This window comes from Oncorhynchus gorbuscha, linkage group LG24 (assembly GCF_021184085.1).
Source record: "Oncorhynchus gorbuscha isolate QuinsamMale2020 ecotype Even-year linkage group LG24, OgorEven_v1.0, whole genome shotgun sequence".
NCBI classification, from domain to species: Eukaryota; Metazoa; Chordata; class Actinopteri; order Salmoniformes; family Salmonidae; genus Oncorhynchus; species Oncorhynchus gorbuscha.
In genome coordinates, this window is record NC_060196.1 from 28,074,637 (window position 1) to 28,100,173 (window position 25,537).

Consider the following 25,537-nt stretch of genomic DNA (forward strand, 5'->3'; position numbering starts at 1 on the left):
TTCTGTGTGGGGGGAGAAGCGTTTCTGTGTGGGGGGAGAGCGTTTCTGTGAGGGGGGGGAGAGCGTTTCTGTGAGGGAGTGCGTTTCTGTGAGGGAGTGCGTTTCTGTGAGGGAGTGGGGGAAGAGAGTGCGTTGCTGTGAAGGGGGGAGAGTGCGTTGCTGTGAAGGGGAGTGCGTTGCTGTGAAGGGGGAGTGCGTTGCTGTGAAGGGGGAGTGCGTTGCTGTGAAGGGGGAGTGCGTTGCTGTGAAGGGGGAGTGCGTTGCTGTAAAGGGGGGAGTGCGTTGCTGTAAAGGGGGAGTGTGTTTCTTTGAGGGGGTGTGTGTTTCTGCGAGGGGGAGTGTTTCTGCGAGGGGGAGTGTTTCTGTGAGGGAGAGTTACTGTGAGGGGGGAGAGAGTGTTACTGTGAGGGGGAGAGAGTGTTACTGTGAGGGGGGGGAGTGTTACTGTGAGGGGGAGAGAGTGCGTTACTGTGAGGGGGGAGTTACTGTGAGGAGGGGAGAGCGTTTCTGTGGGAGCGTTTCTGTGGGAGCGTTTCTGTGGGAGCGTTTCTGTGGGAGCGTTTCTGTGAGGGATTGTGTTTCTGTGAGGGATTGTGTTTCTGTGAGGGTTTGTGTTTCTGTGAGGGTTTGTGTTTCTGTGAGGGATTGTGTTTCTGTGAGGGATTGTGTTTCTGTGAGGGATTGTGTTTCTGTGAGGGATTGTGTTTCTGTGAGGGATTGTGTTTCTGTGAGGGATTGTGTTTCTGTGAGGGATTGTGTTTCTGTGAGGGATTGTGTTTCTGTGAGGGATTGTGTTACTGTTAGGGGGAGAGCGTTTCTGTGAGTGTTTCTGTGAGGGAGTGTTTCTGTGAGGGAGTGTTTCTGTGAGGGAGAGTGTTACTGTGAGGGGGGAGTGCGTTACTGTGAGGGGGGAAGAGTGCGTTGCTGTGAGGGGGGAGTGTTTCTTTGAGGGGGTAGAGAGTGTTACTGTGAGGGAGAGTGTGTTATTGTGAGGGGGGAGAGTGTTACTGTTAGGGGGAGAGAGTGCGTTACTGTGAGGGGGGAAGAGTGTTACTGTGAGGGGGAAGAGTGTTACTGTGAGGGGGAAGAGTGTTACTGTGAGGGGGAGAGTGTTACTGTGAGGGGGAGAGTGTTACTGTGAGGGGGAGAGAGTGTTACTGTGAGGGGGAGAGTGTTACTGTGAGGGGGGGAGAGAGAGTGTGTTACTGTGAGGGGGAGAGTGTTACTGTGAGGGAGGGGGAGTGTTACTGTGAGGGAGGGGGAGTGTGTTTCTGTGAGGGAGTGTTTCTGTGAGGGGAGGGGGAGAGTGTTACTGTGAGGGAGGGGGAGAGTGTTACTGTGAGGGGAGGGGGAGAGTGTTACTGTGAGGGAGGGGGAGAGTGTTACTGTGAGGGGGAGAGAGTGTTACTGTGAGGGGGGAGAGTGTTACTGTGAGGGGGGAGAGTGTTACTGTGAGGGGGAGAGAGTGTTACTGTGAGGGGGGGGAGAGTGTTACTGTGAGGGGGGAGAGTTTACTGTGAGGGAGGGGGAGAGTGTTACTGTGAGGGAGGGGGAGTGTGTTTCTGTGAGGGAGTGTTTCTGTGAGGGAGTGTTTCTGTGAGGGGAGGGGGAGAGTGTTACTGTGAGGGAGGGGGAGAGTGTTACTGTGAGGGGGGAGAAAGTGTGTTACTGTGAGGGGGGGAGAGTGTTACTGTGAGTGGGGGGTGTTACTGTGAGGGGGAGAGTGTTACTGTGAGATTGCACTTTACAATTATTATAATGTAAAAAAGCATTTTTATTTATTTTAAAGCTGGCCTGTTAGCGGGTTACTTTTTGATTTGGCTTTCCTATTGCCCCAGCTGCACTTGTCATTTCCTCCTGCTCTACCTCTCTTTCCTTTGGAACATCACCTCATCCCTCTACACATTTCTTTCATCCTTCTCTCGCTCTCCTCACCCCCCACCCCTCCGGATGGTAGCAGCTCAAGGGCGTGTCCTCGCTGAGGAGGGTGTGTATGTCCCGAGCCCCCCCGCTCATCTTACTCGGGGGGGAGGAGGAGGAGGACGGAGCTCAGGGAGTATGTTTGACCCCCAACCCTCACGCTGATCCTCACCCCACAGACTGTGTTTTCAGACTGCATGCGAGTGGAGTGGAGTGGTGTTATGGATAGGCATTCCAAGACACACATTGACACACACATTTACACACACTTTTCTCAACGTTTTCCCATTCAACCACACACATTCTCAGTCACCGTTGCTTGACGTATGTGCAACCATTACACACATGTCACGAAAATGATAATCAGACAAAATCTTAAGGTTAAGTAGCATTTCTACGGTCAGCATCTTCTCCCTGACCCTTTCCTTACCTCTCTTGCTCTGCATGGAGTTGTTGGTTTGGCCTGAGTGCTCCTTATAGCTCTGCTAAAGTGCTGCTTCAGTACTGCCACTGTTGACTGCAGTATATCTAACCCAGCCCAGCACAGTGTGACACACACACTCCTGCATCTTGCATTTCTAGCAGCTTTGCTGTGTGTGTTGTCAGAGTGTGTGTGTGTGTGTGTGTGTGTGTGTGTGTGTGTGTGTGTGTGTGTGTGTGTGTGTGTGTGTGTGTGTGTGTGTGTGTGTGTGTGTGTGTGTGTGTGTGTGTGTGTGTGTGTGTGTGTGTGTGTGTGTGCCAGCCAGCCAGCCAGCCAGCGTGTGTGTTGGAGAGAGCAGGCAGTGATAAAGTGTGTGTGTTTTGAGGAAGTATTAGACCGTTTTAAACCAGCATGGTTTGCAGATGTACATGTTCTGGTTGGCAGAATGTTTTTCCCGGGTTGTTTCCTGCTCTGCTGTGAGGATGGATGTTGGTGTGTGTTTGACAACAGTTGAAGACAGCGCCCTCTAGGATAATGCCATGTCATTACAGCGGCCTGTGCATAGTTTTCCCCGCTCACTGCACTTTGAATTGGGAAGGACACTCACCACTTGTATCTCTATCACTGGTCAGAATTGTGACTGTGAGAATATCTACATAAAACATTTTTTAAATCCTTTAACTTTTCTTTTCTGTTTTTCAGCCCAGGGAAAAGGGTCGCATGCGATTTCACCGGCTCCAGAATGTCCAAATTGCCCTGGACTTTCTCAAACAGAGACAGGTACAACTGACACACACACACACACACACACACACACACACACACACACACACACACACACACACACACACACACACACACACACACACACACACACACACACACACACACACACACACCACTCTCAACCCACTCAATATCTCAACAGGTACTCATGCTCAGAAATACATATTGACCTTCACTAAGCCAAATTCAACCTGCCTTTGGGGGGAAAAAATATAAAATACAATTTGGTTTATTTGACCATTTAAAAAAACAAACACAAAAAAACATACAAACTCCCTCTTTCCTCCCTCTTTCTCTCTCTCTCTCCTCCCTCTTTCTCTCTCTCTCTCCTCCCTCTTTCTCTCTCTCTCTCCTCCCTCTTTCTCTCTCTCTCTCCCTCCTCTTTCTCTCTCCCTCTTTCTCTCTCTCTCTCTCTCCCTCTCCTCTCTCTCCTCCCTCTTTCTCTCTCTCCTCCCTCTTTCTCTCTCTCTCCTCTCTCTCCTCCCTCTTTCTCTCTCTCCTCCCTCTCCTCTCTCTCCTCTCTCTCCTCTCTCCTCTCTCTCCTCCCTCTTTCTCTCTCTCCTCCCTCTTTCTCTCTCTCTCCTCTCTCTCCTCCCTCTTTCTCTCTCTCCTCCCTCTCCTCTCTCTCCTCTCTCTCCTCTCCTCTCTCTCCTCTCTCTCCTCTCTCTCCTCCCTCTTTCTCTCTCTCTCCTCTCTCTCCTCCCTCTTTCTCTCTCTCTCCTCTCTCTCCTCCCTCTTTCTCTCTCTCCTCTCTCTCTCGTCCCAATGTGTCAGCGCTGCATGACTGGGACTCCCAGATGACCACAGTCACACCTCAAGCATCTCTAACCAATGCTGCACCTCTGTCTTAGACACCGGCTCTTACTAAACATGGGCTCCATCTCGGTAGCCTTCAGTGGCTCTTATGCTTTCAGTGGCTCTTATTGCTCTTCTGTGCACTGATGTGAGAAAGACAGTCAGAATATAATATGCCATTTAGCAGACGCTTTTATCCAAAGCGACTTACAGTCATGTGTGCATACATTCTACGTATGGGTGGTCCCGGGAATCGAACCCACTACCCTGGCGTTACAAGCGCCATGCTCTACCAACTGAGCTACAGAAGACCCTTTAGTATTCAACGTTTACAATAGAGAACAGGAAGTCATGTGGTGACTGGTTAATAACGTGGAGCACATGGGTACCCAAATCCAGTCCCCTTACAGCTTTCTATTCCATGTCAAAGCTTTAATTAGTTTACCACGAGGCCAGGTGTTTAATCCTCCCGTTCTACATGTTCCAGGTCAAACTGGTGAACATCCGGAACGATGACATCACAGACGGCAACCCCAAGCTGACACTGGGCCTCATCTGGACCATCATCCTGCACTTCCAGGTCTGTGCTGCTCTATGTCTTCTAGCTCTATGTCGAGGGTGGCCACCCTGCTCTATACGTTGTGCTAAGATGTTGTGTGTGTTCACGGCACGATGACCACTTCCTGCTGGCCTCTGGCCAGGTCCACCTCACGGCAGAGTTCTCTAATCTCAAGGGTCTTTTCCTGGTTAAATACATTTTTTTTAAATGACACCACCTCCAAATCAAATGTTATTTGTCACGTGCGCCGAATACAACAGGTGTAGACGTTACAGTGAAATGCCGAATACAACAGGTGTAGACGTTACAGTGAAATGCCGAATACAACAGGTGTAGACGTTACAGTGAAATGCCGAATACAACAGGTGTCGACGTTACAGTGAAATGCCGAATACAACAGGTGTCGACGTTACAGTGAAATGCCGAATACAACAGGTGTAGACGTTACAGTGAAATGCCGAATACAACAGGTGTAGACGTTACAGTGAAATGCCGAATACAACAGGTGTAGACGTTACAGTGAAATGCCGAATACAACAGGTGTCGACGTTACAGTGAAATGCCGAATACAACAGGTGTCGACGTTACAGTGAAATGCCGAATACAACAGGTGTAGACGTTACAGTGAAATGCCGAATACAACAGGTGTCGACGTTACAGTGAAATGCCGAATACAACAGGTGTCGACGTTACAGTGAAATGCCGAATACAACAGGTGTAGACGTTACAGTGAAATGCCGAATACAACAGGTGTAGACGTTACAGTGAAATGCCGAATACAACAGGTGTCGACGTTACAGTGAAATGCCGAATACAACAGGTGTCGACGTTACAGTGAAATGCCGAATACAACAGGTGTAGACGTTACAGTGAAATGCCGAATACAACAGGTGTAGACGTTACAGTGAAATGCCGAATACAACCGGTGTAGACGTTACAGTGAAATGCCGAATACAACAGGTGTAGACGTTACAGTGAAATGCCGAATACAACAGGTGTAGACGTTACAGTGAAATGCCGAATACAACAGGTGTAGACGTTACAGTGAAATGCCGAATACAACAGGTGTAGACGTTACAGTGAAATGCCGAATACAACAGGTGTAGACGTTACAGTGAAATGCCGAATACAACAGGTGTCGACGTTATAGTGTGTGTGAAGGTGAAGGTCTAGCATGCTACTCTTCTCCGTTTTGTTTGTTTCTAGTTGACTGAGTGAGCGTGGGGGGACAGAGGGTTCATGTGACTCCTTTATTCCTTTTCTTTGTCCTCTGTCAATAAAAAATACATTTTTATTTTTTTTAATCAATGTTTTACAAGTAAAAACATTTTTCTATGCTGTGGCTAATCTCTGTTGGTTTGCGGGTCTGGTATGGAACCAAATACATAAATCACTTTATTAACAACACTTTTGTCAAATATAGTTTACACTTTTGCAATTCAGGATAATTGCTGCCACCTCATGACATTTGTTCGTGATGCTGCTCTCTGTCCATATGGGCTAAAGGCATAGTGATAGTTCCACTGTGGCCTGTAGTCTAGTTCCCATCACTTGGAGGCAGAGGTGGTGACGATCCTTAGAGCTAATGCTGGATGTTGATCTCTGACTTGTCCTCTGCTGTCATATTGGGTTGCTGGGAGTACCAGGGTTGGCTCAGAGGCTCTGTCTCTCTCTGTGTGTGTGTGTGTTCTCTCAGACTTGTCCTCTGCTGTCATTGGGTGGCTGGGAGTACCAGGGTTGGCTCAGAGGCTCTGTCTCTGTGTGTGTGTGTGTGTGTGTTCTCTCAGACTTGTCCTCTGCTGTCATTGGGTGGCTGGGAGTACCAGGGTTGGCTCAGAGGCTCTGTCTCTCTGTGTGTGTGTGTTCTCTCAGACTTGTCCTCTGCTGTCATTGGGTGGCTGGGAGTACCAGGGTTGGCTCAGAGGCTCTGTCTCTCTGTGTGTGTGTGTGTTCTCTCAGACTTGTCCTCTGCTGTCATTGGGTGGCTGGGAGTACCAGGGTTGGCTCAGAGGCTCTGTCTCTCTGTGTGTGTGTGTTCTCTCAGACTTGTCCTCTGCTGTCATTTGGTGGCTGGGAGTACCAGGGTTGGCTCAGAGGCTCTGTCTCTCTGTGTGTGTGTGTGTTCTCTCAGACTTGTCCTCTGCTGTCATTGGGTGGCTGGGAGTACCAGGGTTGGCTCAGAGGCTCTGTCTCTCTGTGTGTGTGTGTGTGTGTGTGTGTTCTCTCAGACTTGTCCTCTGCTGTCATTGGGTGGCTGGGAGTACCAGGGTTGACTCAGAGGCTCTGTCTCTCTGTGTGTGTTCTCTCAGACTTGTCCTCTGCTGTCATTGGGTGGCTGGGAGTACCAGGGTTGGCTCAGAGGCTCTGTGTGCGGCAGCTAGTTAGTTCCGTTTCCAGACGCAGACTAGGTTTAGAAGTCTTTTAATGTGTCTTGTCAGTGTGGGAGTTTCTACTGGAGCTGTTGCTATGTTTGTAGATGTTGTTCCAACCTGCTTGTTGTGGAGACAGAGATGGCTTTAGGGAAGCCTCCTATGGTTGTGTGTGTATCTGTGAAGACACTAGTAGTAGTGTAGATGTTGTTCCAACCTGCTTGTTGTGGAGACAGAGATGGCTTTAGGGAAGCCTCCTATGGTTGTGTGTGTATCTGTGAAGACACTAGTAGTAGTGTAGATGTTGTTCCAACCTGCTTGTTGTGGAGACAGAGATGGCTTTAGGGAAGCCTCCTATGGTTGTGTGTGTATCTGTGAAGATACTAGTAGTAGTGTTTTAAAAGCTTGAGTGGAGTGGCTGTGTGTGTCGCATAGTTTTCCTTGGTATGTCCTTGTGCTGTTGTGGAAAATAGCCACCAGGCAGGGCATTGCAGTAGGTCAGGACATGTTCTAAAGCACTGGCACCATAGAGGAACACACACACACACACACACACACACACACACACACACACACACACACACACACACACACACACACACACACACACACACACACACACACACACACACACACACACACACACACACACACACACACACACACACACACACACACACACACACACACACACACACACACACACACACACACACACACACACACACACACACACACACACACACACACAGCTGGCCTCAAGAACCCAGGGGTAAAACAACGATGTTTGGACATGAATCAGTCAAGCGAACCCTACCCTTCCTGCATCCTTGACACAAATCAAAGATCCTCCCAAAAAAAAGGAAATGTTTAGTTGGGGGGGTCAAACTTCACTATAAAAGTTTGAAAAAGAAATGAGAGCGCCATTTTGGCAAAGTCCTGTATTTTGACAGTTCAGGTACCCACATGTATTATTAGGTTTACAATCACACTTCCCATGAACGACCACCTGGATGTGCTGTGGGCAGAATAGAGCGATTATGATTAAATAACCTCAAGGTGACACTGGCAAGCCGGTTGCCAAGGAGACACGTCGCATGACTACACAGCCACTTCAATGAGCATGATTCAGCAGAACGGTGTGAGCCTGGAGGAAGGAGAGGGGAGGGTGGGTGTGAGGGAGGAGAGTAGAGGGAGGGAGGAGAGTAGAGGGAGGGAGGAGAGTAGAGGGAGGGAGGGGAGTAGAGGGAGGGAGGGGAGTAGAGGGAGGGAGGGGAGTAGAGGGAGGGAGGGGAGTAGAGGGAGGGAGGGGGGGAGTAGAGGGAGGGAGGGGAGTAGAGGGAGGGAGGGAGGGGAGTAGAGGGAGGGAGGGAGGGGAGTAGAGGGAGGGAGGGAGGGGAGTAGAGGGAGGGAGGGAGGGGAGTAGAGGGAGGGGGAGGGAGGGGAGTAGAGGGAGGGAGGGAGGGGAGTAGAGGGAGGGAGGGAGGGAAGAGTAGAGGGAGGGAGGGAGGGAGGGAAGAGTAGAGGGAGGGAGGGAGGGAGGGAGGGAGGGAGGGAGGGAGGGAAAGAGTAGAGGGAGGGAGGGAGGGAAGAGTAGAGGGAGGGAGGGAGGGAAGAGTAGAGGGAGGGAGGGAGGGAAGAGTAGAGGGAGGGAGGGAGGGGGGAGTAGAGGGAGGGAGGGAGGGAAGAGTAGAGGGAGGGAGGGAGGGGAGTAGAGGGAGGGAGGGGAGTAGAGGGAGGGAGGGAAGAGTAGAGGGAGGGAGGGAAGAGTAGAGGGAGGGAGGGGAGTAGAGGGAGGGAGGGGAGTAGAGGGAGGGAGGGAGGGAGGGAAGAGTAGAGGGAGGGAAGAGTAGAGGGAGGGAGGGAGGGAGGGAGGGAAGAGTAGAGGGAGGGAGGGAGGGGGAAGGGAAGAGTAGAGGGAGGGAGGGGGAAGAGTAGAGGGAGGGAGGGGGAAGAGTAGAGGGAGGGAGGGGGAAGAGTAGAGGGAGGGAGGGGGAAGAGTAGAGGGAGGGAGGGGGAGAGTAGAGGGAGGGAGGGGGAGAGTAGAGGGAGGGAGGGAGGGGAGTAGAGGGAGGGAGGGAGGGAGGGGAGTAGAGGGAGGGAGGGAGGGGAGTAGAGGGAGGGAGGGAGGGAGGGAAGAGTAGAGGGAGGGAGGGAGGGAGGGAAGAGTAGAGGGAGGGAGGGAGGGAGGGAAGAGTAGAGGGAGGGAGGGGGGAAGAGTAGAGGGAGGGAGGGGGAAGAGTAGAGGGAGGGAGGGGGAAGAGTAGAGGGAGGGAGGGGGAGAGTAGAGGGAGGGAGGGGGAGAGTAGAGGGAGGGAGGGGGGGGAGAGTAGAGGGAGGGAGGGGGAGAGTAGAGGGAGGGAGGGAGGGGAGTAGAGGGAGGGAGGGGGAGAGTAGAGGGAGGGAGGGAGGGAGGGGAGTAGAGGGAGGGAGGGAGGGAGGGGAGTAGAGGGAGGGAGGGAGGGGAGTAGAGGGAGGGAGGGAGGGGAGTAGAGACCCAGCACTGATGGACTGAATGGGGGCTGAAAACTACTGGTGCACTGAAAGAGAAAGAAGAGGAGGAAATGAGAGAGAAGATGGAAGTGTAGAGCAGTGGGGTTTACGGGTTGCAGTTGAGGATCAATTAAATCATTTTATTTGTCATATGCTTCATAAACAACAGGAGTAGACTAACGGTGAAATGCTTCATAAACAACAGGAGTAGACTAACGGTGAAATGCTTCATAAACAACAGGAGTAGACTAACGGTGAAATGCTTCATAAACAACAGGAGTAGACTAACGGTGAAATGCTTCATAAACAACAGGAGTAGACTAACGGTGAAATGCTTCATAAACAACAGGAGTAGACTAACGGTGAAATGCTTACTTTAGGGCCCTTCCCAGCAATGCAGGGAGAAATAATTGAAAAATAGTAACTTGAGGAATAAATACACAATGAGAAATGATAACTTAGTACGGAGATAATTGAGGTAGATATGTAAAGTGCCTTGCAAAAGTATTCAGACCCCTTGGATTTCTTCACATTTTATTACGTTACAAAGTGGGATTAAAATGGATATATATGTATATGTAAAATTGTCAACAATCTACACTAAATACTCGTAAGTGGAAGAAAAATCCTATTTTTTTCAAGATTAATACAAAATTCGTAACTACACTGAACAAAAATATAAACACAACATACAACATTTTCAAAGATTTTACTGAAATACACTTCATAAAATGAAATCAGTGAATTAAAATAAATGCACTAATCTATGAATGTCTCATGTCTGGGAATACAGATATGCATCTGTTTGTCACAGAAACCTTTAAAAAAAGGTAGGGGCGTGGATCAGAAAACCAGTCAGTATCTGGTGTGACCCCCATTTGCCTCATGCAGTGTGACACATCTACTTCATGTAGAGTTGATCAGGCGGTTGATTGTGGCTTTATGGAACGTTGTCCCAGTCCTCTTCAATGGTTGCTGGATATTGTCGGGAACTGGAACATGCTGTCGATCCAGAGCATCCCAAACATGCTCAGGGGGTGATATGTCTGGTGTGTTTGCTGGGCTGAAGGTCCTGGGCTGGTGTGGTTACATGTGGTCTGGTTTTGAGGCCGGTTGGATGTTGGAGGCGGCTTTTGGCAGAGAAATGAACATTACATTATCTGGCAACATCGCTGGTGGACATTCCTGCAGTCAGCATGCATTGTGTTTTGTGACAAAACGGCACATTTTAGGGTGGCTTAATTTCCCCCAGCACTAGGTGCACCTGTGTAACAATCATGCTGTTAATACACACCTGTCAGTCAGGTGGATGGATTATCTTGGCAAAGGAGAAATGTTCACTAACAGGGATGTAATTTCTTTGTTGAGTGAAATATCCTTTTTGTGCAAATGGAAAATTCCTGTGATATTTTATTTCAGCTCATGAAATATTGGACCAACACTTTACATGTTGCGTTTACATTTTTGTACGGTATAAAATATAGTTAGTACATAAGTATTCAGCCTCTTTGTTTAGGCAAGCCTAAATGAGTTTGGCTTAACAAGGCACATAATAAGTTATATGGACTCACCCTGTGTGAATAATAGTGGTTGACATCATTGTTTTATGACAAACCCTTCACCCTGTCCCTCATACATACAACATCTGTAAGGTCCCTCATACATACAACATCTGTAAGGTCCCTCATGCATACAACATCTGTAAGGTCCCTCATGCATACAACATCTGTAAGGTCCCTCATGCATACAACATCTGTAAGGTCCCTCATGCATACAACATCTGTAAGGTCCCTCATACATACAACATCTGTAAGGTCCCTCATGCATACAACATCTGTAAGGTCCCTCATGCATACAACATCTGTAAGGTCCCTCATACATACAACATCTGTAAGGTCCCTCGTGCATACAACATCTGTAAGGTCCCTCGTGCATACAACATCTGTAAGGTCCCTCGTGCATACAACATCTGTAAGGTCCCTCGTGCATACAACATCTGTAAGGTCCCTCGTGCATACAACATCTGTAACGTCGCTCGTGTATACAACATCTGTAAGGTCCCTCGTGCATACAACATCTGTAAGGTCCCTCGTGCATACAACATCTGTAAGGTCCCTCATGCATACAACATCTGTAACGTCGCTCGTGTATACAACATCTGTAAGGTCCCTCGTGCATACAACATCTGTAAGGTCCCTCGTGCATAAAACATCTGTAAGGTCCCTCGTGCATACAACATCTAAGGTCCCTCGTGCATACAACATCTGTAAGGTCCCTCAATCAAGCACAGATTCAACTACAATGACCAGGGAGCCTTTTGAAGGCCTCATAAAGAAGGGCAGTGATTGGTAGATGGTTAAAAATAACAAATCAGACATTATATATCTCTTTAATTATGGTCAAGTTAATAATTATGCTGTGGGTGATGTACTAAACCACCCAGAACATCAAAGATTCAGTCGTCCTTCTGAACTGAGCAGCAGGACAGGAAGGAAACTGCGTAGGGATGTCACCATGAGGCCATTGGGGATTTTAAAACCGCTACAGAGGTCAATGGCTGTGATGGTAGAAAACTGAGGATGGATCAGCAACATGTTTGTGTCTCTACAATAGTGACCTAAATGACAGAGTGAAAAGAAGAATACAAATATACAGAATTAAAATATTTCAAAACATGCATCTTTTATGCAACAAGGTACTAAAGTAATAGTGAAAAGAAACAAAACACTGAAAAGGAATTACACTTTTGGGCTTAAATGCAAAGCCTTATGTTTTGTAGCAAATCCAACAAATCACTGAGTAACTGCCTCTTTATTTTCAAGCATAGTGGTGGCTGCATCATCAAATCAAATCAAATCAAATGTATTTATATAGCCCTTCGTACATCAGCTGATATCTCAAAGTGCTGTACAGAAACCCAGCCTAAAACCCCAAACAGCAAACAATGCAGGTGTAAAAGCACGGTATGGGTATGTTTGTCATCGACAAATACTGGGGAGTTTTTCAGGATGAAAAGACATGGGATGGAGCACAGGCAAAGTCCTGCTTCAGTTTGCGTTACACCAGAGACCACGAGAGGAATTAACCTTAAAAGAAAGACAGTAACCTACAACACAAGGCCAAATATTTTCTGGAGTTGCTTACCAAGATGACTGTGAATGTTCCTGAGTTGCCAAGTTACAGTTTTGACTAAAATCTGCTTGGCAAGTTTTGAAAATTTCTGTCTATTTCATGATCCCCACAACATCTTGATATAGCTTGAAGAATTTTAAAAAGAATAATGGGCAAATATTGCACAGTCCAGATGTGCACAGCTCTTGGAGACATACCCCAGAAGACTCGCAGCTCTAATCGTTTCTAAAGGTGTTTCTGTATTGACTCAGGGAGCTGAATACTTCTGTAAAAACTTTTAGTTAATGCACTTGTGTTTTAATATATATATTTTTTTAATTCAACATTTTCTTCCACTTTGTCTTCAGAGTATTTTGTGTAGATTGTTGACACACAAAAAAAAGACAATTAAATCCATTTGAATCCCACTTTGCAACACCAATCAAATGTGAAGGCACTGTGTGTAGGGATAAAGTGACCCGGCAACAGGATCGATAATAAACAGTAACGGCAGCGTATGTGATGAGTCAAAATAGTTGGTGCAAGAAAAGGGTCAATGCAGATCGTCCGGGTCGCTGTCAAGGGAAAGGTCGGACATATCAACAGTTTTATAGAGAGTGATTAGAATCTCCTTTCTTGTGTCAGTAATTCTCAATTTCATCCATGACTGAATTTCTTAACAAAAAATCTAACCAATCCTATATGAACATATTTTTATTTGTTATTATAATTTAACAATAACACAAAATACAAAAAAAAAACTAAATATTCAGACGAGTACATCAACGTAGACCGCGGTAGTACATGTCAAAATAAACTATGTAAAAAGTCTGAACAGCACATATTATGACCGGGGATTTGCAAGGAGCGGCAATTTATTTGGTAGTCACAAGATGCCATGTTAGAAAGCACATGTTCATTTATTGTAATGATTATGGGCCAGGATATAGGGTTTGGTGTTAGTAGTTCATATCAGATGTTTGGTTAGAAAGCACTGCATGGCCCGGGAGTGAGGTCATTCCAGAAAGCCGTCCCCCTAAGGTTCAATTACTGCCAGTAAAATAACGTGTGATTGTCATTGGACTATACACTATGTTGTCAGGGGTAGAACCACAGGCCTATGACTCCACACTCTGTCATGCCTAGTTAAGACCAGTTCTTCATATTTCCAAAGGCAGGTCATGTCAGCAGAAACGTTCTCTCTGACTGCAGGCTCGACGAGTTGCTATCTCAGCAGTCAACACCGGCCACTTCAACCCAGTTGTAGAGATCCTCGGCCCTGCTCCTGCCCTCAAGGCAGACATATCCGCCAGGTGTCTCTACTTGGTAATTGCATTGCCTTCAGAAAGTGTTCATACCCTCGACTTATTTCACATGTTGTTGTGTTACAGCCTGAATTCAAAATGGGTTAAATATATTTTCACAATACCCCAATATTTGTAGACATTTTTGCTCATGTAAATCCAGGAACGTCTCATTTGCATAAGTAATCACTATGCTATGACATTCCAAATTGAGCTCCGATGGATCCAATGTCTTCTTGATCATCCTCGAGTTGTCACCACCACTTAATTGTAGTCCACCTGTCCAAACAACTGAGTTGGCCACATGATTTAGAAAGAAACACACCTGTCTATAATGAGGTCCCACAGTTGACAGCGCATGTCAGAGCAATGAACTATACCATGAAGTCAAAGGAACTGTCTGTAGATCTCTGAGATAGAATTGTGATGAGGCATATGTCTAGGGAAAGGGTATCAGACTATTTCTAGAGTGTTGAAAGTTTCCTTCATTGGCAAGTGGATAAAATCTGGAACTACCTAGAACTGGCTATCCGATGAGACAAAAATTGAACTCTTTGGCCTGAATGCAAAGCGCTATGTCTGGAGAAAACCAGGCACAGCTCATCACCTGTCTAACACCATCTCTACCGTGAAGCATGGTGGTGTTAGCATTCATGCTATGGAGATGGTTTTCAGTGGCAGGAAGATGGAGGGAACGATGAATGACGCCAAATGCAGGCAAGTCCTTGATGAGAACCTGCTTCAGAGTGCAAACGACCTTCGATTGTGGTGAAGATATGCGTTCCAACAGGACAGTGACTCCAAGCGTACATCCAAATCAACGCTGGAATGCTTCAGAACAAGAATGTGAAAGACCTTGAGTGGCCCAGCCAAAGCCCAGACTTGAATCCCATTGGAAATCTGTGGAAAGACTTGAAGATTGCTGTTCACTGCCACTCCCCATCTAACTTAACAGAGCTTGAAAAAAGTCTGCAAGGAAGAATGGGAGAAAATCCCCAAATCCAGATGTGCAAAGCTGATACAGACATACCCAAGATGACGCAAAGCTGTAATCACAGACAAAAGTGCTTCTACAAAGTATTGACTGGTGTGAATACTTATGTAAATTACATTTCTGTATTTCAGAGATTGTATAGCGTTAAATGTATAGCGCGTCAGTATTTTTTGTGTATGTGTGTGTATATATATATATATATATATTTATTTATTTATTTATTTATTTTTAAATTTAACTAGGCAAGTCAAAAGGCCTCCTGCGGGGATGGGAGCTGGGATTAAAAATAAATGATAATAAAAATATAGGTCCAAAACACACATCACGACAAGAGAGACAAACACAACACTATTTAAAGAGCGACTTAAGACAACATAGCAAGGCAGCAACACAACATGACAACAACATGGTAGCAGCACATCATGGTAGCAGCACAAAACATGGCACAAACATTATTGGGCACAGACAACGGCACTTAGGGCAAGGAGGTAGAGACAACAATACATCACACAAAGCAGTCCCAACTGTCAGTGTCCATGATTGTGTCTTTGAATGAAGAGATGGAGATTAAACTGTCCAGTTTGAGTGTTTGTTGCAACTCGTTCCAGCCGCTAGCTGCAGCGAACTGAAAAGAGGAGCGACCCAGGGGCGTGTGTGCGCTCTGGGGACCTTTTAATAGAATGTGACTGGTAGAACGGGTTGATATCGCAGATGGGGGGGTGATGCCTAAGAGGGTTTTATAGCGGTGCGTGGGTAAAATCAGTGAGAAAGCCAGTACAAAATGTCACATGACAACCAATGCTGTGATAATTGTGTGGTTTGCTCAATTACCCAGTCGTTCATACCCCACTGTATACAGTATGGCCGTGACAACAGAAATATTACACAGTGGCGGAATAAATTCAACTCCTGTACACCTCCGTTTTGTTTCCTCACAAAGCCAGAGGGCAACGTCTGTCCACAAATCAAATATTGCACGTAACAAACAGTAATCGTCTGCAGCGGGGTCAAGCAAGTTCATGTTTTCTAGAGTTTACGAAACGACTACTGATTCAGAACCACGGCGTTACCGCAAGTCAGCACAAAGGCAACAGGAGCACTGCCTCCGCTCTTCCAGCACCATTTAAACATCATCAAATCAACAGGGATACATATGCTTAGTTTAATACACTGAAAACAAACCTAAAGATACCAAAAACTATTTAGTACAATCAATGTCGCTAAATATCATGTCTGTCCATGGTACTGGTGTGTGTGTGTGTGTGTGTGTGTGTGTGTGTGTGTGTGTGTGTGTGTGTGTGTGTGTGTGTGTGTGTGTGTGTGTGTGTGTGTGTGTGTGTGTGTGTGTGTGTGTGTGTGTGTGTGTGTGTGTGTGTGTGTGTGTGCTAGTAAAACAACAAATGTTGACTCACCCTACTTGTAGACAAGTTAAACGCCAATGCAATCCTCTCTTTTATGTTGGCAAAACGGTCTATGGCTCTGTCATACAGTAAACTTCTAGTTTTTCTTGTCATAGGGTACCAAGCTAAAATGATTACTGCTAGCCTAAGTTCCTTGCAATGCTGTACCAGGACAACCCAAAGTTGAGCTTGGCTCAATGCTGATTGTCTAATTATCTTCTCTCTCTTTATTTTATTTTTTTTATCAACGGAGGCCAAATTCTTGCTGGAATCAATCAATCAAATGTTACGGCGGCAACATGTGATACTCTTTTTGTCCAGACAACATCAGATACGTGGGCTACACATACTGAGACAGAAGGGCGCTGGTTCCCTCGCTCGGACCATTTCTCCCGTGAGATTCAGCCACTTGTGAATTTATGGAAAATGATGAAAACACAGAGAAATTATTTAGCCAATTCTATTGGTCAAATATTTTGGGAAGCCAGGCTTTGCTTCGCATCCATGCCACTGAGTACTATGTGAATTCAGTAGGCTTACATCTACCCTGATGCAACAGTGGTGCAAGTCTGGCTGCAGCGCCTCACTTTCACCACTAGGGGTCCCCATTTATCCCAGCATCATAGATGACCTGGCACACTAACAATGCTCTCAGCCTACTACACAGCCTCTCACAATCCCTGACTCTTCCTAAACTGTGGCTGCGTGCGATTGGCTAATCCACTCTGGCCTGGGTCTTTAATTTGTGCTTCTGTAATTCCTCCCCTGAAGAACCTTTTTAATACAAAATACATCAAGACCCAGCTCTGACCTGCTTATGCGAAAGCTCAAATTAGAAAGTGCTACCAAAGCACAAATCTAGGACCAGCTTACCCTATATATCTCCTAACCGCCGTCATTTAGAGGTGAAACATCAAAACTGACCTCAAATCTGCTCTTGTACGCAACCTATATTCTCTCTGAATGCCAAATATGTTGTGACGGAAATAATTATCTGGTAAAATACTCTCATTGGCGCTAGACTTGATGATTATCCCTAATGGAGCTGGTCCAGTACAGTGTAGGATCCCTCAGGGGAGTGCCTGAGTTCAGCCCGTTCTATCATATCCATGGGGAAGGCCTCGGGGACCTTATTACTGGTTTCCACTGTGAATGAGACTCATGTAGCCCATCTGTCATCACTGGAGAATAGTCTGCATTGTTTATGTTGGTATTTCTTTTTGGTCTGTGGGTAGACCTCTAAGCTGCTATCCAAAGCCGTGTGTGTGTGTGTGTGTGTGTGTGTGTGGGGGGGGGGGTTCTTGATGTGGGATGTGTGTTTTTGTTGTGTGCTCGTACAGTCCACCACCCACCCACACACACAGTGAGCTATTGAGTGTCTTAAGGGGTGTGAGAGTACAGTGTAAAGGCTATAACCAACCACGTGACCGTACTGCATCAGGGTTGTGTTTATGTGGGAGACGAGGTTGTCACGTCTTGAAGCCTGTGTGTTTGAAAAGGCCCATCGGTGACAGTGGTGGATCCTGAACTGGCGCAAAGGCTCTTTTGCATTTCTGTCTCTCTCTGTCTGTTTCTCTCTGCTTCTCTGTGTTTCTCTGTGTGTCTCTGTCTGTTTCTCTCTGCTTCTCTGTGTTTCTCTGTCTGTTTCTCTCTGTGTTTCTCTGTTTCTCTCTGTGTCTCTCTGTGTCGCTCTGTCTCTGTCTCTCTGTCTGCTTCTCTCTGTCTCTCTGTTTCTCTGTCTGTTTCTCTCTGTGTTTCTCTGTTTCTCTCTGCTTCTCTCTGTGTGTCTCTGTGTGTCTATCTGTTTCTCTCTGTGTTTCTCTGTTTCTCTCTGTTTCTCTCTGTGTTTCTCTGTTTCTCTCTGTTTCTCTCTGCTTCTCTCTGCTTCTTTCTGTGTCTCTGTCTGTTTCTCTCTGTGTTTCTCTGTTTCTCTCTGTGTCTCTCTGTGTCGCTCTGTCTCTGTCTCTCGGTCTGCTTCTCTCTGTGTCTCTCTGTGTGTCTCTGTCTGTTTCTCTCTGTGTTTCTCTGTTTCTCTCTGCTTCTCTGTGTGTTTCTGTTTCTCTCTGTGTTTCTCTCTGCTTCTCTCTGTGTCTCTGTGTGTCTCTGTCTGTTTCTCTGTTTCTCTGTTTCTCTGCCATTACAGCCTGTTTTTTTATATTTTTAATCTCTCATCCCTCTTGATCTTTTTCATAAACTCCTTCATCCCCACCCCCTCACTTGCTTTAATACTTAACATTCCCTCCTTACCCCTGATATCTATCCTCCTTCCCCTCCTTTTTGTCCTCTATTTCACCAGGGGAAGGATAGATGGGGTGAGGTGTGGAGAGGCAGAGAATCAGATTGAGGTGATCTCGGTATTGCAGAGATGCAACAATTCAGATCTTCCTCTGTAGCAGCACCTCAATCTGATTCTCTGTGTGTGTGTGTGTGTGTGCAACTGATAAAATCGGTTCACCTGGCATTTTTACCGATTTAAAAAAAAATCTGTATCGGACCACAATTTCACTGATATTCAATAAATAGGATGAAAAAAATGAAATCTCATGCTGTTCTGAACATTTGAGGCCATTTATCATGATGTCATTGTCACAATTTAACAAATTAACATCTGAAGCATATTTCTTGGACAATTGCTCGTTTGGATGACAATTTCTGACAACTGTGTGGAAAACTGTCACTTCAATTTCCCTGCTATGAAACACTCCATTGACGGATATATCGTATCGGTGAGCTTTGTACCCCCCAAAAATCGGAATCCGTATCCCCAAAAAAACATATTGTTTGTGCTCTAAGTGCGAATGTCATAACAAGTGCTCTGAGCTCACAGAGAGTGCCACAGAGAGGGAGGGAGTGACGAGGAAGCTGATAGGATGAGAAGGGAGGGAGGGAAAGAGAGCAGGAGAGGGCTAGAGCAGTGAAGCTGCAAGCAAGCCTGAAGATAAAGCGTTTCCCTCTGTCGTTGCCTGCGAGCCAAGGAGAGAACAAACGAGAGAAGCCAGCGAGAGAGAGGGAGAGGAATACAGGCTGCCTGCTGTTACTGTGTCTCCTGGCTTTCCTTGGACCTACAGGCCTCGACTCAAATGCGCACACAGAGGATTCATACACACACCCACAGCTGATCAGAGGATGGCCAAGCCCTGTCGGCACACACAGACGCGCTCTTGCTCTCTCCTCGGCTGCATACGCACACACGTTTCCCTTCTCTCCCGGGAGCACCGTATAAATTGGATCAATCCGACCATGCCTGTCTGACGGGGACCTTGTTCTCCCTTCCTCCGAATCCCCCTCTCCTCCTCCATCTCTCTCTGTAACCAGCCAAGGAGCTCCAGACTACCGGACTTATCCTCTACCTTTTGCCTTTACCCAGTCAGCTGCTCGTTTACTGGCCGCGTCAGGGGGACAGCTATAGCTGGGGGACACTGGACCTACCCTCACAACCTAGCCTCCTGTAGCTTAGCCCAGCCCAGCCACCACTGCTAATTCGATCAACCAGACTAGAGGAGACGAGTGGAGATGGAAGTGCATGTTTAACCCAACCGCCTGTCTATCTGCTTGGTTGTCTGCAACCAGACCCTCTTTGCGTGCACGCCTGTGGACTCCTACTGGGAACACATACAGACCTGGATGAGTGTGGATGCTTTATATACTGGAGCAGTGTCGCAACGACGGCTGCAGCAGGGATGCCGGAAAAAGCCTGCCTGGCTGAGAGACGGTGACCAGGATGGAGACGGACTGAGGGGTTAGTGATTGGATAGCACCAGCCACGAGCACGCTCTCCCAGAAATCCTTTGTGGGAGGGAGCATAAGGGGAAGGCTGCTATCCAGGGGGGGAGGCCACGTGACGTCTGGAAAGCTAAAGGGGATGATCTCTACTCCCTAACGCGACGTGCTCTGGATTTTAACCTGGTACAGCACCAGAGTCTAAACTACAGGGACCACTGTCAAGAGTTGTCCGGCTTTTCCGTGATTTGCAGTCATTTGAAGGATTGTCGAAGAAGGATTGTCGAAGAAGGCAGTAACGCCTACAGTTCAGTAGCTCATCGCCTCTCTTCCTGGTCCCATGGTCACCCTCATCACCTCAGTCTTCCAATTCGGCACCGTAACGTTGACTCAACGCTCATCTAACGCTCCCCCCCACCCCCAGGAGGTTTTCCTCCGTACTAAGACGACAAAGAGATCTCTGTGGTTAACAACCGTGTGAACTGAAGTTAATCAAGCGTCACATGACACAGCGACTCCATGAACAGGGGGGAGGGGTGGGACCGTGGGAGTTGGCGAGGAGTCTGAGCCGCCGCCGTCGTCAAGGCTCTGATTTGAGGTTGTGAACACGCTGCCGGTGTGTTGGCTGACTGTCCACTGTCGCCCACCTCCAATCTGGATAGTGGATAGTAGCATGTTGCCGCAGCGGAATGGGACACCACCAGCTGCTACAGGGCTAATGCTATCACGGCTACTACTATGAGTGTTGTTGACCATTAAGGAGCTGACAGCAATATAATTATCGTAGGAGCGGCGAGGTATTAATAATATATGATTCTGGGTACTTGGAGGCGAGCCTGGATAAAGTACTTGGATTACAGTACCACCGGAACGACAGGGAAAACAAATTGCAAACAAACTGTGCGTGTGTGCAGGGTTGCGGAAACAGAGCAGAATTGCAGATGACCTGAGTTGTTTTTATTTTATTTTTGTTGCCGAGCGACTGGTATGATGTGCACTGAGCCGGACACACTGCTTGTGTGAGTGTGTGTCTGCACTGCAGCTCCCTCGCACCACTCACACTAAGAAATTGCAGCTATGAGATGAGAAGAGCACTGATTCCATCGCAGGAGACCCCACGGGCTACTCGAACACAGTCCGACGTGTGTGTTAAACGACTGATTGGCTGAACTGGACACATCTGCAGTGCTCTGACTCACTGTCTCCTAGCCTCATTCAACATGTAGTATGTATCAGCCACGTTGACTTACGTTCTCACCTGCCAAACCTTGGATGAATGAACTACCAAAGCCTGAGCCAAATCGATTTTCTCTTATGCTGTGCTGAGTCTACTGACATGTTTCTGCCTCGGTTGTCCTTGAAGTGAGTGCTGGGATGTCCGTGACCTGCCCATAGAGGTGGGGGCCTCGGAGAGCGAGCCAGAGCAGCTAGGGCTGATCGCGTTGTTTCCTGAGCCTGTGTGAGGTGAGGCAACAGCTGCAGAGAGAAGAGGGGGGGAGGGAAGACTGGGAGAGGAGCGCCTACGGAGAGACGAGAGCTGTGACACGCAAGCCTGCAGCAAGCACCTCGGCCGAGTGGACTGAACCCGAAGGTGAGAAGGTGACGAGAGCCCACATCCTCGCTCTATCATTCTTTCATTTTTTTTCTATGCTCCTGGCAAGTAACCAGATCTAAACCGGCTGTCGCTACACGTCACACCGAGAGCAGGTGTCACCTTGGTATCAGATTCGTCTGTCAGTCTCTGCTACTCTCGTCTGCCTGTCCACCAGAGCGCTTCTGTTTTGCTTTCTAATTTTGCCGCCTCTTCCCTTCCCTCCTTCATTCACTGTCTATCTGAGATGGGAAGCTCCATGGGTTGTGTGAGGCCTCCTAGGGAGGGAGGACACGGCTTCCCCCCACTGTCCCCCAACCCCAAACGACGCCTCCGCTTCCGGCGGAGACGCAAAGGGAAGAAGCACCAGAGAGGAGGGTCGTCGGTCGGTTCGGAAGTGGAAAGCATAAGGATAAGCAACATACCAGAGGAAGAGGATGAGGAGGAAGAGGACAAAGGTACCGTCACGGAGGCAACCACCGCGTCGTTCAAAACTATGAGTGACGTCGGCGCCAAAATCGCCAATTTAACCGTGCCTCAGGCTCAAACTCAATCCAGACTGCCGCTGCCCAGTGCTCTCTGTGCTGACTCCACGAGTGACAGCATGGGGGGGTTGGGTGGTAGCAGAGTGCTGGAAGTGTCCCCTGAGCCAAGCCCAGTGTGGAGAAGGCTGTCCTACCCCGGAGCTGGGAGTGAGGAAGGGGGGACGAGCAGTACCATAGATGCCTCAAGCAGCCAAGGGCAACCCAGTGGCAACCCCACCCTAGACAACCCTGACCCAGCTGTCCCGTCCCAGGTGCACACCACACCTGGCGGGGGTCAGGTCTGCAAAGTCAGGGAGAGAGAACAAGGGGTCCTGGAGAGGCCTTGCATACAAAGACCCAAGAAAGAGAGGGAAAGAGAAAAGAAACGAGAACAGGAGGAGAAGGAGGTAGAGGATGAAGGCGGGGGCGGGGTAGCGGGGACGCTGGGGGCTGCTTTTAACACCCCTCCGGAAAAGGAGCGCAAAGGGGTGGTCCACATTCGTGAGGTGGGGGGTTTGCTGTGTGTTGTAAGGACAGTCTACCCCAGTGACTTTGGGTCCCCAGTTTGGAGAGGGGACAGTTACCATGACAACGAGGTGGAAGTAGAGGTGCGTGCCGAACCTCCAGCCGCATCCCCAGTGACTGGGAACATCCTCAAAGTACAGCTTTCTGAGGAGGACATCATGAGAGCTGAAATTACCGCCTCCTGTCTCAATAAGACAAAAGTCAAGGAAGGCACAGTGACTGGAAACAAAGTACAACTGTCCGAGAAGGACTGCAGGAGAGCCAAAATGGATGCCAGGACCGCTTTCCTGATAGGGACCCAAGAAACTACAGAAGTCAAGGAACTTAGTCTGGATAAACCAGCCCAGGTCCAAGAGGGGCTATTAATTCAGAACCCTTTTGCCTTTGGCTATGCCAGCGATCTGCTACTCACCTCCCCAGCGATTGGGAGCGTCACCCAGGTAGGCAGGGTTGGCCTGACTCAAAGGAGAGACAATATGGACACCTCAGGTCCCAGTATGACTACCAACCTTACGGGGACCCAGGAAACCACGAAAGTCGAGGGACCCTCGTTACAGGACCCTCTGTCCTCAGGCTATGCCAGCGACCTCCCACTAACCTCCCCAGAGGCAGGGGGCGCCACCCAGGGAGACTGGGAAAGCTCCAGAGAAGGACTGGACTCTGCAACAGACAGTCCTCTATCTCCACCCCAGGTCCCCACAAAGCAGTTCCCTCAGGTCGGGCATTTTTTTCTCACTCATTCACTCACTCACTCACTCTCACTCGTGGAAATGTAGTCTACGTGTATTTGGGGTTTTGTCCAGGATCAGGGGGAGAGAGCATATTTAAGAATGTGTTGCCCTTTTAAGTCTTGTATACTAGTGTCACATCTTTGTGAGAGAGAGAGAGTTTGTGCTTTTGTGTCCCTCTCGCTGTGTGTGTTGTTTTGTGTCCTGGTCATTATCAGCCCTGCAGAAGGCACTCTGCGTCTTCTCATCCTTCCTGGGTCTGTCCCCAGAGCCTAATCAGCACAGCACAGACCATCTCTGCATCTCTCCCCCTTTTCCTTCTCAATCACCCATTCTCTCCTCACACCACCCACTCTTTCCCCTGTTACTTTTGACTGTGTGTGTGTGTGTGTTGCCTCAAATAGCAAGGTTCCTGACAGCATACTGAAGCTTGTTATTTTGCAATGATGTATTGGTGTATGAGATCATACGGCTCACAGAAGTGTGTGTGTGTGTGTGTGTGTGTGTGTGTGTGTGTGTGTGTGTGTGTGTGTGTGTGTGTGTGTGTGTGTGTGTGTGTGTGTGTGTGTGTGTGTGTGTGTGTGTGTGTGTGTGTGTGTGTGTGTGTGTGTGTGTGTGTGTGTGTGTGTGTGTGTGTGTGTGTGGAGGGATTCAATGGCCTCATTTGAGCTCCATCACAATAAGCTGTTCAATAAAGGACCTACTGTCATAGGAATAGAATTACATTAACTTGAATGGTAATGTCGGTTCTAGTAAATCTATTTCTATGCCTACGATATTGTAGGTATTTGACCCGACAGTTGTTGGTGACCCGTTCACTGTTACCGACAATAACCCTCAATTGGTAGTTAATTGACCGAGCACCTTACTTGCTCAAAGTGCTGTACATTGAAAGCAGGAAACTCCCTTCATGGCTGCCGATGTGTAGCACCCAGCCGCCAGTATATTATGTATGTTGTGATGGTATGGTGTTCTGTTTTCTTTGGGCCTGCGTGTCTCATTTCGCAAGACGCACGCAGGTGCTTAGAGCCCGGTCTCCGTTTACAAGCGTTTTAGCCAGGTAAACGATCAAGTCCTGGCTCTCTCTAGCTTTCATTCTGTGTGTGTTGTGTGTGCCTGCCTGCCTTCCTTTTTGGCAATGTCTGGCCTACCCTCATCTGAATAAGTAGGGATTTCAGATGTGCATTCATCAACAGTATACTGCTGCATCTAGCCCCATGGGGGATTCCAAACAGTTCCTATCCAATCCTCTCTCCCCTTTTTTTAATGGATTTGGTGTATTCTGTCCGTCTCGTTCCGTCTCCCCATCAGCTATCTGAATCTGTCCTCGTCTCTCTCCCTGCCTATCCTCCATTTTCCTTCTCCCTCTCTCTCCATCCCTCTCTCTCTATCCATCCCTCTCTCTCTATCCATCCCTCTCTCTGTCCATCCATCTCTCTCTCCCAGCCTATCCTCCATTTTCCTTCTCACTCTCTCTCTATCCATCCCTCCCAGCCTATCCTCCATTTTCCTTCTCCCTCTCTCTCTATCCATCCCTCTCTCTCTATCCATCCCTCTCTCTCTATCCATCCCTCTCTCTCTATCCATCCCTCTCTCTCCCTGCCTATCCTCCATTTTCCTTCTCCCTATCTCTCTATCCATCCCTCTCTCTCTATCCATCCCTCTCTCTCTATCCATCCCTCTCTCTCTATCCATCCCTCTCTCTATCCATCCCTCTCTCTATCCATCCCTCTCTCTATCCATCCCTCTCTCTCCCTGCCTATCCTCCATTTTCCCTCTCTCTCTATCCATCCCTCTCTCTCTATCCATCCCCCCGCCCCTCCCTATACCCTGCTGCTTCAAAGGCCCCTTTCTTTAAATGCAATCTATTCTGAGCCCCCAGGGGGCTCGTGTGTCATAGCAATGTACAGTAGGGGCTTGCTTTTGTAGCCATTCTCATCAATGGTGATAGCACTACCTTTCTGTCCCTGAAGCTGTGAGTGTGTAAAGGCACCGATCCTCAAGAATCACATGTGACTGTGAGAGGAGGAGTCGGAACACACACACACGGAACATACTTTTGATGTGCCTATCCTAGGGTTAGACCGTTTTCAAGAGCGTTAAGGAGCGTGTCTGTGTGTGCACGAACACTGTCATGACTCCTTAGTGGAAGCAGGTCATTGGCAGTTTGTGGGCGTGTCTGTTAGTTAGTGTCTGACCTAAGCACGGTGTCTCCAGCTAATTAACACGATGTGCCCTTTTTATGACAGCGTGAAATCCCTGCCGTGTGTTACCCGTAGCAACCATATTACTCATTA

General features: G+C 47.9%; 1 protein-coding gene across 1 annotated transcript in view; it reads left to right on the forward strand.

Moving 5' to 3' along the window:
* Window positions 1-25,537, forward strand: part of LOC124013140 (microtubule-actin cross-linking factor 1-like) — a 308,472-nt gene that overhangs the window by 133,090 nt on the left and 149,845 nt on the right. Inside the window, 2 exon segments of the mRNA XM_046327332.1 lie at window positions 3,044-3,121; window positions 4,410-4,502. Of these exon segments, the coding sequence (XP_046183288.1) occupies window positions 3,044-3,121; window positions 4,410-4,502 (171 nt within the window).